Raw genomic sequence first — 14,848 nt, 5'->3', positions numbered from 1 at the left:
TCATAAGCACTTGAACAGTTGATTAGTATGACACTGACATCACTGCTTTACTAAAACTCCATAATGTGAATTTAATAACAGTATTAACATTAACAAGGCATTCAGAGAACACCGCCAGTGTGCCTGATCAAGCTATTTGTAAAACTGCACAATGTTCAAGTCAGGTGATGTGTTCAATTACTGACATCTAAACCATAATTAAAGCTCTTATCCAACAGCATTGCCGGGGTCCACGCTACTAGTTTTTTTTACCACTTTTGGTAGCCTGGTGTCTATACAGTTCATGACACTGGAAAAAAAAAAACACAAAAAAAAAAAAAAATGGAAAGGAATGTACTGGATTTGAACCCTAGACTGCCAGGCATCATTTATAATTGGAGAAGTACTGAAGTACTAGCATAGAGATTAGGCAGCTTTGAGCTTCAGTTGCTGGACCATGACAAAAGACAGAAAGAATACATTGTTGCAGAGCTGACCCCATTCCGCAGTAAACTGCAGTCAATTGTTCCATACAGTCTAGCATAAAGCACCCATGTTATTTACATAGGACGGTTTTGTCAAATTTTTAGCTTAAAGCTCCCATGTTATCTACAAATGACCGTTTTGTCAAATTTTTAGTTGTCATAACATAAAAAACACAAAGTACAAAAATAATTCTTGCAGAATTGTAATCATGATGTCAAGGAGCACCAGATAGTGTGTTTGTTTCATGATTTTAGGCAGTTTTAAAAATTGACCTACTTTTAAGCCAATTTCATTGGTCAGTTTTGGCCTTATCTGGATAGCAAACTAAAAGTTTTTTACAATATGAGTTGGGCGATCCACTTAAAAACTGTGAGCAAAACGTTCATCTCAATAAGTTTAGCCGTTATGGAGAAGAAGATTTTTTAGTTTATCAATAAAACTCAAAATGACCCCTAAATCACGTGACTGCTAAAACAGCACGATCATCAAAAGTTGCTTCATATGTTCCTTATGAAGACTTCAAAGTTTGGTTTTTCTACCTTTTATAGTATTCGAGATATTGCAATTTTACGTGTTGAATAAGAATAATAATAATAATCCGAACGATTTAAAGGTGCCCCGCTAGGAACTAGCATGGACCCCTAATTAAATAGAATGACATTGTCATAAACTGATATTATTCTCCAATTAGATAGTGCTAAGATTTTACCATTAACTTATTATACTGTCACAAATATGCCAGTTTATCACAAAGATTGCAGAGCAATGACTTCATATGAATTATAAACGGTTGCCGTGGTAAAAGACATTAAAGGAGTTCGTGCACAAACTTGCCACAGTGGTTTTTGATGCGCAAATTGCGAACTGCGTTTTGCAATCCATGTACTATGGGTGGCAATTTCAACCCTGAGAATGGCTGAGCTAATGTTGAAATATAAAATGCCCTGGGTGGAGTTTGAGCACCATCTTGTTGGAGTTGTCTTTGATATGCAAATCGTTACACACAATTGGCTATCCACATACTATGAGTGCCCAATGCACTCATATGATTGGCTGAACAAATACTCAACTCACTATGCTCACTAACAGTTACTATGTGGATGGTTCGTGTTCTGTGACGGTCAAGGAAGGCACATACATCAGCCAGTATTGTAAGCTATTAATACTAATGCAGATGTGGAATACTTTCTACAGACAATGTGTATGCCAGAGAAAGTCCAAGAATTAGGTAAACTTTGACATCCATAAATCTGGTAATGTAACTAAACAGACAAGCTTCTCTAGCATGTCTAGACAGACATCTGGTCTAGGGAGACATCTCCCTTCTTGACTGCCTACAAGTTGATAAGCCTGTGCATAGAAAGGGAAGCCCTATATGAAAGTCTTCTTTATGACAAGAAATAGGTAAATTTGGCAATGTCCATAAATGTCCAAAAAAACAAAACAAAACAGAAAAGTCACAGGAACCCTGTGTACAAGAAGTTGTAGCCCTGCATCTAAGAAATATTGTACAGTATAGTAATTTATCAAATACCTGTCTATAGCATCAGGTACAAACCATATGACACAAGGTTTTGTATCAGATGATGACAGCAGAACTCTTTCTGGGACTACTTTGAACTTCCTCACCTTGCTCATGAATGAAAACGTGGTAACATTGTTTAAAACTATGGTTTTTCATCAGGCATCAGAGAATAGAAAATTTCAGACTATTCTCGAATAAGTTTTAATCTGTCCCCATATCTACATTCACTTTCTGTTGCATAATTTAACATTCACTGTTAACTATGCTTGTTTGCAGGTTTAAAAGTGAAGTGATCAAGCACTTTGGCACCATTGTTGAACTTGTAAGTTTGTCATTTCATCCTGGTTCATTTCGTTGAATAAGCAGGTATATGATGAATTGATCATCACAACTGTATGTGTCCGCGAAGTTGTATCAACATTTCCTTGTGTGAGGTCGCCATTTGGGCTTGGCTGATATGCCAGCCTGACCTCAGACAACTCCATGTCGATACATCATCGCAGATAATGCAGTCATGATAATTTCTATGTATCATTCAAGATATACATTTACTCATATCATCTATTAAGACCAATAACTGCAGAATTTGTTCTTGATTAACTGTTCATTACAGGATCAACTATAAATCATTATTAAGAACAGTGAGTACAGTTTAACCCATCTGTGAAAGGAAAGATGAGGAAATAACATGATCCTACTCATCACACAGAGTGACAAAATAAAGCTAGGGTGGAAAGGGAACAAATTCCTAAAAGTACACATTACCCTGGAAGGTTACAGCAATAAAACTTAATCAGAAGTGCCAACTGCCACCTTGTTCAGTTGATGTTCACCCACAGCTGACGCATCACATTAATAAAAAAAACCCCACAAAAACCACTACACCAGGGCAAGACTTCCCGTTCACGTAAGGGACAAAACATTGAAATTGGCAAAAAATTACAAGCAATCTCAGAGAAGGAAAAAAAAAGATATAAGTCCTTGTGTGTAGTCATACTTGGGTAAACAAAAATAACACTCTTTCCCTGCACTGAAAGAAAAGTTAATGAGCCCGGCATAAACATGCTTTTTTTAGACACAAAATTATGTGTGAAAGCACTTTTCTCTCTTAAATTACATTTTGAAATTTCTATAGAATAAAGTTTAATGGGTGTGATAAAGACATTTAGACTCAATGTTCATATAAATAAAAAACATTCACCAGCAGATTTACTGGGACTGATATCTCATTTGTTTCTCTTCCTCCAGCCTTCTCTTTGTGTGGCAATGGCAAATTTGACACTGTGCCAAATAACTACACCTTTACTGTTAATAGCATTTGGCATGGCTAGATGCCTAGCTTGGTGTGGTGATGACCTGGGTCCATCCCACCCCTCCCTCTTGCCCTGCCTGTTGACAGTCAGGAGTAACACCAGATACACCACATGTCCTCTGTAATTCACTTACTCATACAAAGGCTTCATGAAATGTTCAACTCTGAAGTAATGAATATCATCATCCATCATGCACCTTACAGCAAGCTGGCGTATATAGCTTTGAAAATTATATCTCTCTCTGGATGTGCTAAACAAATTGACAATTTTGCACATATGGAGCTGAAAGTTTAATTAAACATGTAACTTCATTTTAGTAAACCGGAAGTTAGCAGGCAACGTTTTGTGTGATCAATTTTGTTGATGATTAAGGTTAATAGCGGAAATGTGTAATGCACAGTTAAAAGCATGAATACAAGGCCGATGCTACAAGCTTTTAATATTTGTGCTGACATCCAAGGTTACTATATTTCAAGAGTGCCACTGGGGGGGGGGGGGGGGGGGGGGGGCACTTTCTTCATACAAAGGTCATCTTTCAACAGGTTAACAACAAAACACAGGAGGTGCTCTGGCTTATTAGCGTTAAGACCACGAATCATTTCACCTTTAAATTTTACAGGTCCAGCAGTCTTTCATATGACTAAATAAATACACATGTGACTTATATTAAGTCTTTAGCCTTGCACTGTGATGGTCAAGTGGTTTGTCTCAACCAAGTGGTTAACTTCATAATAACCTCATTTTTACCATACATAAATTACCCTATTTGAACAGTGGGTCATGTTAACTACATATTATCTAACGGGCATTGTGCCAGCCTGGGCAGTAAAAGCACTGTGACATACCCATATTTGCAAACAAGATGTCACACCAAAGCTTCTGCACCATATGTATGTGTCTGGAAATTCCAGCAATCTGCCATATATATTGTAGTACCTAACTAATAGTAATATACATGTAACTATAAAAATCAAGAGGAGACATGTCTGTAAAAAAACAAGTGATTCTGGGACCAAATGTCTGGTATAAGAAAATCATTATCACTGAAATTTATTTAAGTTTGAGCTCAATATCATAAACAAAAAAAAACAAAACGTACCAGCGTTTGTTCACATATCGCTTTTTCTTGTGTTTATTACATCACAAACTTCATGTTTACATGGTGTGAACTCAGACGAACGTTCATCATTAATTACACCTCTGCCTATGTGTGTAACCATCTATGAAGGAAGCATTCACACCAGGCAATGTTAGCTTAGGTATTAGGGTTCCAGTTTTACAGAACAAAGTTAAGGGTGGCCACAAATAACAGGACCATATCCGACAAGTGTTCATGACTTACTCCATGCAAAATAATATAACCTGTAAGACCACTACTGCACCATTAACTGTACATAGCGTAAATGTACATGTAACATATGATGAATATCCATTTTATTTATTTGATTGGTGTTTTATGCCGTGCTCAAGAATATTTCACTTAAACGGCGGCTGCAACATATGATGAATGGGTCATAATACTAACAGTATAACAGGCATGATGCCTAGATATCCTATATGGCAACACATTATCTTGTATGACTAAGATATATTTCCAGACTAAGAACCCTCCTCCTAAACCAGCTACACCGAGTTTAAATCGATTAACTCCATTTTTTCAACTGTCTCGATGATATGCCTGAAATCTACTATGCGTGTGTCCCCCTTTCTGCCGCAGAATTTTTTTTAAAATCATAGCTGAATTTGGTGCTCAGAGAGGAAAGGAAGATATGATTTTACTGAACCTCACTTGATTACTCAAGTAATAATAATAAAATTGCCAAAAGTTTTTAACCAATTATATGAAAAGTAAATAAATGTTACGTAGATATATACAGGTAACTGAAATTTTTCAGTCTTTCTTACTCAAGAAGCCTAGAATGTGAGAAAAACTAAAGCAATCTGATAGGACACGAAATAAGCTGTTTGTGAGTGTAATGAAATTTCACACTGGCTTAAAATTACAACAAAACAACGTAAAAAATGGCACCATATTGATCACTCATCATCACATGTATGATGCTGTTGTCCAGTCCTTTAAATCAATACAGTTAACCCACTAAAGGGGAACAACTTTGCAATACTTATCCAGCAAGTGAACATTGTCTGGCGTAGAGAAACGATACTTTTCATGTTGTATGACCTCACTGATGTGACAAAATCAAAAAACGTCTGCCACTGTTCAGCGCAGAATTAATTATTACCTGAAACACGTAACTACCAAAGCCAGTCATTCATTCTCTTATCTGTCCGCACGATATGGCTGAAATCCATGTACTACCAAGTGGTACTCAGCCAGTCATTCATTCTCTTATCTGTCCGCACGATATGGCTGAAATCCATGTACTACCAAGTGGTACTCAGCAAGTCATTCATTCTCTTAGCTGTCCGGACGATATGGCTGAAATCCATGTACTACCAAGTGGTACTCAGTGAGTCGTTCTCCTAGCTGTCATCATGATATGTCTGAAATCCATGTACTCATGTACTACCAAGTGGTACTTAGCCAGTCGTTCTCTTAGCTGTCACCATGATATGGATGAAATCCATGTACTCATGTACTACCAAGTGGCACTCGGCCAGTCCTTCTCTTAGCTGTCACCATGATATGTCTGAAATCCATGTACTCATGTACTACCAAGTGGCACTCGGCCAGTCCTTCTCTTAGCAGTCACCATAATATGTCTGAAATCGATGTACTCATGTACTACCAAGTGGCACTCGGCCAGTCCTTCTCTTAGCTGTAACCATGATATGGCTGAAATCCATGTACTCGTACTACCAAGTGGTACTTAGCCAGTCGTTCTCTTAGCTGTAACCATGATATGGCTGAAATCCATGTACTCATGTACTACCAAGTGGTACTCGGCCAGTCCTTCTCTTAGCTGTCACCATGATATGGCTGAAATCCATGTACTCATTTACTACCAAGTGGCACTCGGCCAGTCGTTCTCTTAGCTGTCACCATGATATGGATGAAATCCATGTACTCATGTACTACCAAGTGGCACTCGGCCAGTCCTTCTCTTAGCTGTAACCATGATATGGCTGAAATCCATGTACTCATGTACTACCAAGTGGTACTCGGCCAGTCGTTCTCTTAGCTGTCACCATGATATGGCTGAAATCCATGTACTCATGTACTACCAAGTGGCACTCGGCCAGTCGTTCTCTTAGCTGTCACCATGATATGGATGAAATCCATGTACTCATGTACTACCAAGTGGCACTCGGCCAGTCCTTCTCTTAGCTGTAACCATGATATGGCTGAAATCCATGTACTCATGTACTACCAAGTGGCACTCGGCCAGTCCTTCTCTTAGCTGTCCCCATGGTATGGCTGAAATCCATGTACTCATGTACTACCGTGTAGCACTCGGCCAGTCCTTCTCTTAGCTGTAACCATGATATGGCTGAAATCCATGTACTCATGTACTACCAAGTGGCACTCGGCCAGTCGTTCTCTTAGCTGTCACCATGATATGGATGAAATCCATGTACTCATGTACTACCAAGTGGCACTCGGCCAGTCCTTCTCTTAGCTGTAACCATGATATGGATGAAATCCATGTACTCATGTACTACCAAGTGGTACTTAGCCAGTCGTTCTCTTAGCTGTCACCATGATATGGCTGAAATCCATGTACTCATGTACTACCAAGTGGTACTCAGCCAGTCATTTTTTTCAACTGTCACAGTGTAACTGAAATCCTATATACTGCCAAGTGGTATCCAACCACAGTCATTCATTCTCTTAACTGCAGTTGAAATATGTTGAGAGGATGGGGCAGCCAAAGGAATTTTATACATTACCACAGCATGAGCCACTAACAAATACAAGGGGAGATAACTTTAGCAGCAAATGTCTAAAATATTCATAAAAAAAGTATTTCAAGTACATGTTACCATAAAACAAAAAATCTTGCTGCACATGTTGAACCAAGGACTTAGAAACCTTTCTGAACTCTATCATACAAAAGAAATCTTACCCCAAAATTCATCCAACTAAACAAGATGTACAATTTAAGCAGCTGTTTTGGCTAAAATTTGTGACAGTCTACATTATATTCTATATATTTCTATACTCTATTTATTGAAGATATCCAAATGATTGGTGTGCCATTACCATTGCAACACTTAAATTTCTTGTGTGTATATATGTAAATGGTAGTGGGGAACGCCTCAGGTACGAAGACAAATTGTATAGGTTTAGAATTGATTACTTGATTATGGACACTGTTACTGGTTACAGGGCAAAATTTCTCCACACTGAACTGTTGGTCAATATATGATTAATTGCACTGTGTACTTAGTTTTGACATGTATCTGTTTTAATGGCTGACCAGGGGGGTTATTTGTGGTCACCATAATTTTCACACCTGGTTCAATATATCGCCTCCAATCTTCCTTAAAATATCGTCGCGTAGCTGATGTTGTTGTTGGATTAGCTTCTTTGATCCACAAGTTAATTGCTTGGTAAACCCATATTTAAGTAGGCCGGTCGTTTTGAGCAATTAACATTTTCTGTGTCACTGCGAACGACTACCATATTCCTATAGGCGCACTACTGTCCCAGTGAACTTCACGTCATGATATGCGCCTTGTGTCTCTTTGCTCAATGAAAAGCCACGGGAACAGGTGAATTTATTTTCGTAACAAGGAAAGTCCCGTACAGGAAGTCTGGTATGTTTTATGGAAATGCGATTTTTCCACGAAGCAACATTTTGAAGTAATTTGATGTTTTCTTACAAATAAAACGCAATGTTATGAATCCACCCGGATGCAAGTTCGGGAAACTGATCAAGGTAGGAAAATTTCAAGTATGTGCAAATTTTCATCGCCAAATATTCAACCGAATACTTTGTCATTATCTGCCTATGTAACAAATAACTTCTGTAGATTATTGGCAATCTGCTCTTGACATTTCATAGCTTTTTTTAAATGAGAAGTTTGTTACACACAGAAAAGACAACACCGTACAAATAATATATATGCATTGATAAAGTTTTGTACAAGAAGTTTAAAATGACCTTAATTTTTTGGGATGTTCCAAGGAAAAATATCCCAGTTCAAAATGAGCTAAAAAATGCACATCAGGAAAACTGTAATCGCTCAGGCACAAGTTATTCTACAGAATGTTTTAAAATAATGCAGAGGTGGTTGATAATATTGAACAATTAGGTACGCCCAGTCTTCAGTAAAAATTTAACAGAGTTATGGGACTCCCATTATTTATTATATGTTCAAGAAATATGCAGGATCTTTACAGACTTTTTTTTCTCTGACATTACTATCATACCGAAGTTGTTTAGTACGAAGAACAACTCCTAACACACCATTATACTTCAAACCTGCCAATTCCTCATAGTATTATGACCATATACATTGCTTGAATCATACTGTTAAATATAAAATGTTAATTTACTAATTTGATTGGTTTTTACATTACGCTTAAGAATATTTTGTTCAAATAATCTAACAATTAAACTAAAAAAAAGTGACAGTATTTAGGACTTTTAAGTGAATAATGAAGTCCAGTGGGTTTACATGTTATTTACATTCCAACCCAGTGAAATTCCAAAGCATTCCAAATGCTATTATTATTTGGGTAATAGCGAGCCTAGATACAGATCCACAGTTGTTAGTGACAGTGTGTAATGAGATGAGGAAATTTTCTTACCTTGGCTACAATGTACTCTGCATCTTCAGGGCTATCCAGCATAAGTTTCTGGGCAATGTCCTGAGAGGGATATCCGTGAGTATTGACAGGCTGATCATTCTCACGCCAGTCTTGATCACATTATGTCGCAAACGGATAATCAGCGTGTATGTGTTTTCTGATTGGAATTTACTTCCAAACTTCCTCTAATACCTCGTTGAATTTTGCTAGATTGCCTGTCCTCACAGCTGAAAACAAGAAATATTTATTTATTCATTTATTTGATTTGTGCTTTACGCTGTACTCAAAAATATTTCACTTATATGATATCGGCCAGTATTAGGGTGGATGGAAACCAGGCAGAGCCCGAGAGAAACCCACGACCATCTGCAGGTGGCTGGCAGATCTTCCCACGAACAATCTGAGGAAACCAGCATGACCTGTGCTCACAGTGGCAATATTGGTGAGGGGCTCCTCACGTACTGCACCAAACTGGCATGCTAACCACAATGTTTAGTTTCTGTGGAAAAAACAGTTTAAAGGAAATAAATATTATGGCCGTTTCATAACCCGAACATGCAACTTAATTTCAAAGGCCAATCAGCTGAGGTAAGATCCCTGCTTTTCACTGCTAATTCCAGCCAGGAACCTCTTTCTCATTCACATCAAGCCTGTAGTCAAAATAATATGCACTATGCTCTTCAAGCTCTACATGTAAGTGTTAAAACCCACTGGTTCTGAAATCTGCAAGATGAACAACCGAACACTTCCTCCAGGAATTCATCAACTCCCCACAGCCCTGGACGTTAACAGCCAACTAATAACTGGTGAAAATCAAAAACTTTTGCTCCACATTTCACTAATCGTTAAGGAACAAATCAAACAAACTCACCTTGCGTTAGTAAAAAGTATGGAGCTAATGTCTTCTTCAGCGATGGCTCTCTGAACACAGCCCGATCTGGTATATCCCCCAGTAACAACTCCACTGTTATTGCCAGCTTCTGACCTTGAAAAAAGGGCATAATCTTGGTCCAGAAAACGTGTCATTAACTGAACAAATCTGTACACAGCTTACCTCATGATAATGTCATCAGAGAGATAATGCCTCTTTCAGATAAAACATTTTGTTTTTCCTTACTAAAATATTATCCAACCAGGTTACATCAGGTTTAGCTCGTGATGCATATGGTTCAACCCCCCACATAGGCAGTACTTCAGCAATATTATGTCAAGAACATGATGAACAACTTTCAACATCAGAATGAATATTTGAAAAATCAGAATAGATAGTGAACAGACGCTATTAAAACCAACTGCAATTAACAAAAATCAGTTAAAATCCGAAACCACATCAAATATGACCTAAAATTTCATCCACATTTAAATTTTGTGCATTTAAATTCATAAAATATTATTTTTTGGTGCTGAAACAATTTTTCAGTATTCATTTATTTATTTCGTTGGTTTTTTACGCTGTACTCAAGAATATTTCACTTATACGACGGAGGCCAGCATTATGGTGGGAGGAAACTGGGCAGAGCTAGGGGAAATCCACGACCAGTTGCTGGCAGACCTTCCCACTTACAGCCAGAGAGGAAGCTAGCATGAGCTGGACTGACAAGTGACCGCATTGGTGAGAGGCTTCTGGGGTCATTACGTTGTCCTAACGTGCTAAGCAACTGAGCCAGGGAGGCACCTAAATTTTCCGTATATCACACCCATGCTCCAAGCAAAACACCCATCTAAAATAAATATATCTCTCAGAATAAGGAAAAATGGCCAATTTAGGGTCATTTTGGGTAGTTCTTATGCAATAACTATAAAGCTTTGAGATATCTTTTAAATATTTAACTACGACATCACCTGCAACGCTGTCAAATAATTGGTGTAGCAATGTCAAATGTCACACAGAACACACCAGGACTAAATAGGTTGCCTTGTTAATAAATAATTGTAAAAACCAACCGCCTGTGCACTAAAGGGAGACAACTTTTGCCTGGTGCTCACCAAATGTGCTGGACTACTTACTGTTTGTTTAAATCCGACTGCAGGCATGTTTGTGGAGCTTTTCGAATGGCCTGTACCAAATGTTTATGAGCCTCTGAGTACTCCAGCTGAGCTGCCCTTTATCCTGCCTAAAATGAACATCAGAGCACATCTTTACTCAATGCACAATGAACCAGAACTTGAAAGCTGCCACCCAAAAAATGAACTCCATATATCATTATGCAGGGCTTCCTCTGGGTCAGTATTTTTTTTAATCAGTCACTTTAGCCACTCATCAGATTTTGTAGTAAATACTATTTTTCTTTAGCCATACTTCCTTAGCGGCCATGACTCTTGTATATCTCCTTCTGTAATTCGTTTTTATCTGCCTTGGTGTAGCTGCTAGAATCAGTTTGGTCTCTTCGAGCTATATCTGGAGTTTATCAAACGTTACCTTTAGAACAATTTGCCCTCAAAATAATGGGCAAATGCTTGGCAGCATGTTTTTGTTTTTTGATTAAAAAAAATCAATCCTTTTTTCAACCTATCTGTAGGATCTAGTAAAATGTAATTTCCTCCATCAGAAAAAATTTGTTATGAAATTAATTTGTACATTCAGTTTATTTAAATGCAACATTTATGATCAGTACATTGGAGTAACACGGTCTTACAAGAGAAAACCAGAGGGCGTACACATTTATGTAACGGCACATATTCTGAAAGATTTAATTTACTCCGGATCCAAAAAAAAAAAAAAAAAGGTTATTAAGTGGTAAAGCTTAAATTTTTCATGGGAGATAACTTCATTTACAGGTGTAACTCTACCTTGATTTAATTCCCTTGATAATTTATTTTTTTAATTTACAATTGGCAATGAAAGGCATCCCCCAAAATGCCATGATTCTCATTCCTTATTTAACAAAAATGATTTCAGGCGTTATTTAATGTAAGTCAACTTGCAACAATGCTGAACCCCCTTTGTAGATTTCTGTCAAGTAATCGCCATACAACTGCGTCGTTGCTGTTTTGCAGTGATGAGGCTGTTTGAAATGAAAGTGGACTATTTTCATAAGAAAAATTGCGAAAATTTGCTAAAAAACCCAGAAAACTCTCAAGGCAGATTTTGTAAAATGTTTGTATTTTTTTTTAAGTAAATAAATTTGTCGCCAAAAACACTCACATTTTTTTCAAATTTTATCGCCACTTTTTATGCGACAATGGCGAGTGCCAGCGGAAGCCCTGATTATGGGAGAATTATCCGTGAGCTCCCAATATACGGACTTGGTGGTCAGCAGGCAATATTTAAGATCAGGACAAACTAAGATTTTCAAGGAGTTTTCAGGAGCATTTGTGTTTTTTAAGGGCTTTCAATTACTTGAAAATGAAATTGTATTTTTCAAAGCAGTTTCAAAGAGTTTCAAGGACTGTGTGCACCCTGTGTTTATACAAGTGTAAATGAATAAGGTACAAACTGAATAACTTCACACTTGCCTAGATAATATAAAAATCTTGCCCACTCATTATTAGTGGCTGTTTCTGGAAACGTTGACTTTGACACCAGCTTGTCTGCCTGTTCAAACAGGTTAAAACTGAGATAGTTCCTCAACAGGAGGTTCAACAGAACAGCCTGGCCTTCGTAGTCTGACCTCAGGGAGGCAGTGCGTAGACGTGCATGGAAGAAACTGTAAAGCAAAAACAAGACATTCAGGAACCTGCTAAAACCAGAAAGAAGAAATCCAAGTAATCTAGAAGAAGCACACTCACGGTTGATATGTATGAAAATGCAAATTGTTTGGAAAAAGACACATATTTGAAAGACTTGAGAATCATAATCCTTTCAACCACAGAAAGGCACCTCAGAGACAGCCCGTTATAATGATAAAAATGTCATTGTTTTTCTTGTTTCAAGCACAGCTACTTTGTATGAGTATGTTTAACGGGACATATTGCTGAACAAATGTGCAGAATTTTTGAGTTGGTTCAGCTAAATACAAAAATGAGTTGTATCTGACTCCTAAGTAAATGTATTTCCCCAAAACATTGAAATGAAAGTGAATTAGAAGCCTAGTATAACAAATATGATCTTCTTTTCTATAGATGTATGTAATGTAATGCAAAAATATTTGTAATTCCCAATAATCTGTACGGCATAACTGAATTTACAATGTAGGCTGCATAATGCCATGCAATACAACACATGTAAGATAAAAATGTACGAATATGGATTGAAACAGGTGTTGTTTTAAATTCAATACAATTTTAATATCAACGTTTGCAATAAACTGTAAAACATATGGTCGCATCATGGTATGGCAAGTGAAAATAAGTGTGGGCCAGCTGTTTTCATTGTCAGCTTGCCCTGAGAGCAAGGACCCTAAAAAGTTAAGTCAGATAACTGCTTACATCACCATGTATAAATTTCTACAGAAGGCTACTGGGATGTATAGGTCATAAAATCCAATGAAAAATTAAAGTCACATAACAGAATTTAAGTACTTACGTGCGCACTTTGTCAAGTTGATTTGTCAACTCATACACCCGTGAATGATAAAAATAGCATCTGGCTGCCAGCATATCTAGAGTTCTCCTGTTCTGGGGCACTACTTTGGACATTAATGAATCTGAACATTTCAATGCCTGTAAAGAAATAGAATAGAAATAAAGTAAACCCACACTGCATATACACTTGTTACAACCCCAGCTAGAAATCTAAGGGGCAGGGGTGCAAAAGAACACTCCCTAAAAAGGAACATGGCGACAATTTCCATGGTTTATCTTTTAACATTCTGTCAGACATCAGAAAGGACAGGTTTCATATTTTAATGGTAGGGTTCAGCATCCTTCTGAAAATCTAGCTTAGGGGCATACTTCTCAACAGAAACTAACAGAAAAGCATAACAAGAAAAAACACATAATTTCTCCGAAGGAGAGAAAAAAACATACCTATCCAAATTGGGACAATCATACAGAAGGATTACTTTCAAAGAAGATTACCTTATAGTTGACCTTACCTCTTTATATCGTTTAGTGTCAATCAGGTGTATAAGTATCAGGAGATGCAGGTAAATCTCCAGCTCAGGTAACAAGGAATCTTTAGCGGTCTTCCCTGATCGTGGTCTGAAGGCACTACCAATACCATTTGTTTCCATTGGCTGAAATTCAGATCAAGACAATCTTTGTAGGCATACTGTATATTTGATACATCTATGACAAAACAGACTTGACTTTAGCTTGGCATTCAACAAATCAAGGTTGGTCAAGGTAAGATGACATTCTTTCTCTTCTGTGGCTGAGATATTCTAATCACACATAGGTACATTTTTTTAGGGATCAGGTCTTCAGTGTTCATGTCATCTTTAATGACACTGCAACTATTATTTTCAACAAGTAGTGATTGCTTTTGCTTAAAAAACAGCCAATTCTTGCCCTTATTACCATTATGGCTGGCTAAAACACGTGTCTAACTCTTTATGCATGTATGTATGCATGCTTTGGGTTTAACATTGTACTTAACAATTTTTCAGTCCTTTGAGGAGGAGTAATCATTAGGTGTATGTACATATACTGTGTCTTCTAGTAGCAGGGCAAGTACATGACGCCTAAGTGCTACTGCGACTGAAGCATCATGCTGTAGACACCAGGCATGACACCCACCCAGTCACATCATACCGACACTTTCCTTGCTTAGTGCTAAGTGCCAAGCGAGGGAGAAACAAGTACCATTTTTTAAGTCTTTGGTATGACTCGACCTGGGTTTGATACCAGGTCTCCTAACTTCAAGGCAACAATTAGAGCACCAAGGCGGTTTAACTGTTTAACCTAATATAAACAGAAAAATGGATACATTACTCCCACTAGCAA

At 37.6% G+C, this 14,848-nt stretch overlaps 1 protein-coding gene across 1 annotated transcript in view; it reads right to left on the bottom strand.

Annotated features, from left to right (window-relative positions):
* LOC135480244 (26S proteasome non-ATPase regulatory subunit 3-like) overlaps positions 1-14,848 on the bottom strand; it is a 32,411-nt gene that overhangs the window by 15,482 nt on the left and 2,081 nt on the right. The window contains 10 exon segments of the mRNA XM_064760028.1: positions 9,023-9,082; positions 9,084-9,104; positions 9,106-9,207; positions 9,209-9,249; positions 9,894-10,007; positions 11,026-11,056; positions 11,059-11,125; positions 12,460-12,669; positions 13,488-13,624; positions 13,999-14,139. Of these exon segments, the coding sequence (XP_064616098.1) occupies positions 9,023-9,082; positions 9,084-9,104; positions 9,106-9,207; positions 9,209-9,249; positions 9,894-10,007; positions 11,026-11,056; positions 11,059-11,125; positions 12,460-12,669; positions 13,488-13,624; positions 13,999-14,139 (924 nt within the window).

The sequence above is a fragment of the Liolophura sinensis genome, chromosome 1 (assembly GCF_032854445.1).
Source record: "Liolophura sinensis isolate JHLJ2023 chromosome 1, CUHK_Ljap_v2, whole genome shotgun sequence".
NCBI classification, from domain to species: Eukaryota; Metazoa; Mollusca; class Polyplacophora; order Chitonida; family Chitonidae; genus Liolophura; species Liolophura sinensis.
This window is presented reverse-complemented; position numbering and strand designations above follow the sequence as displayed.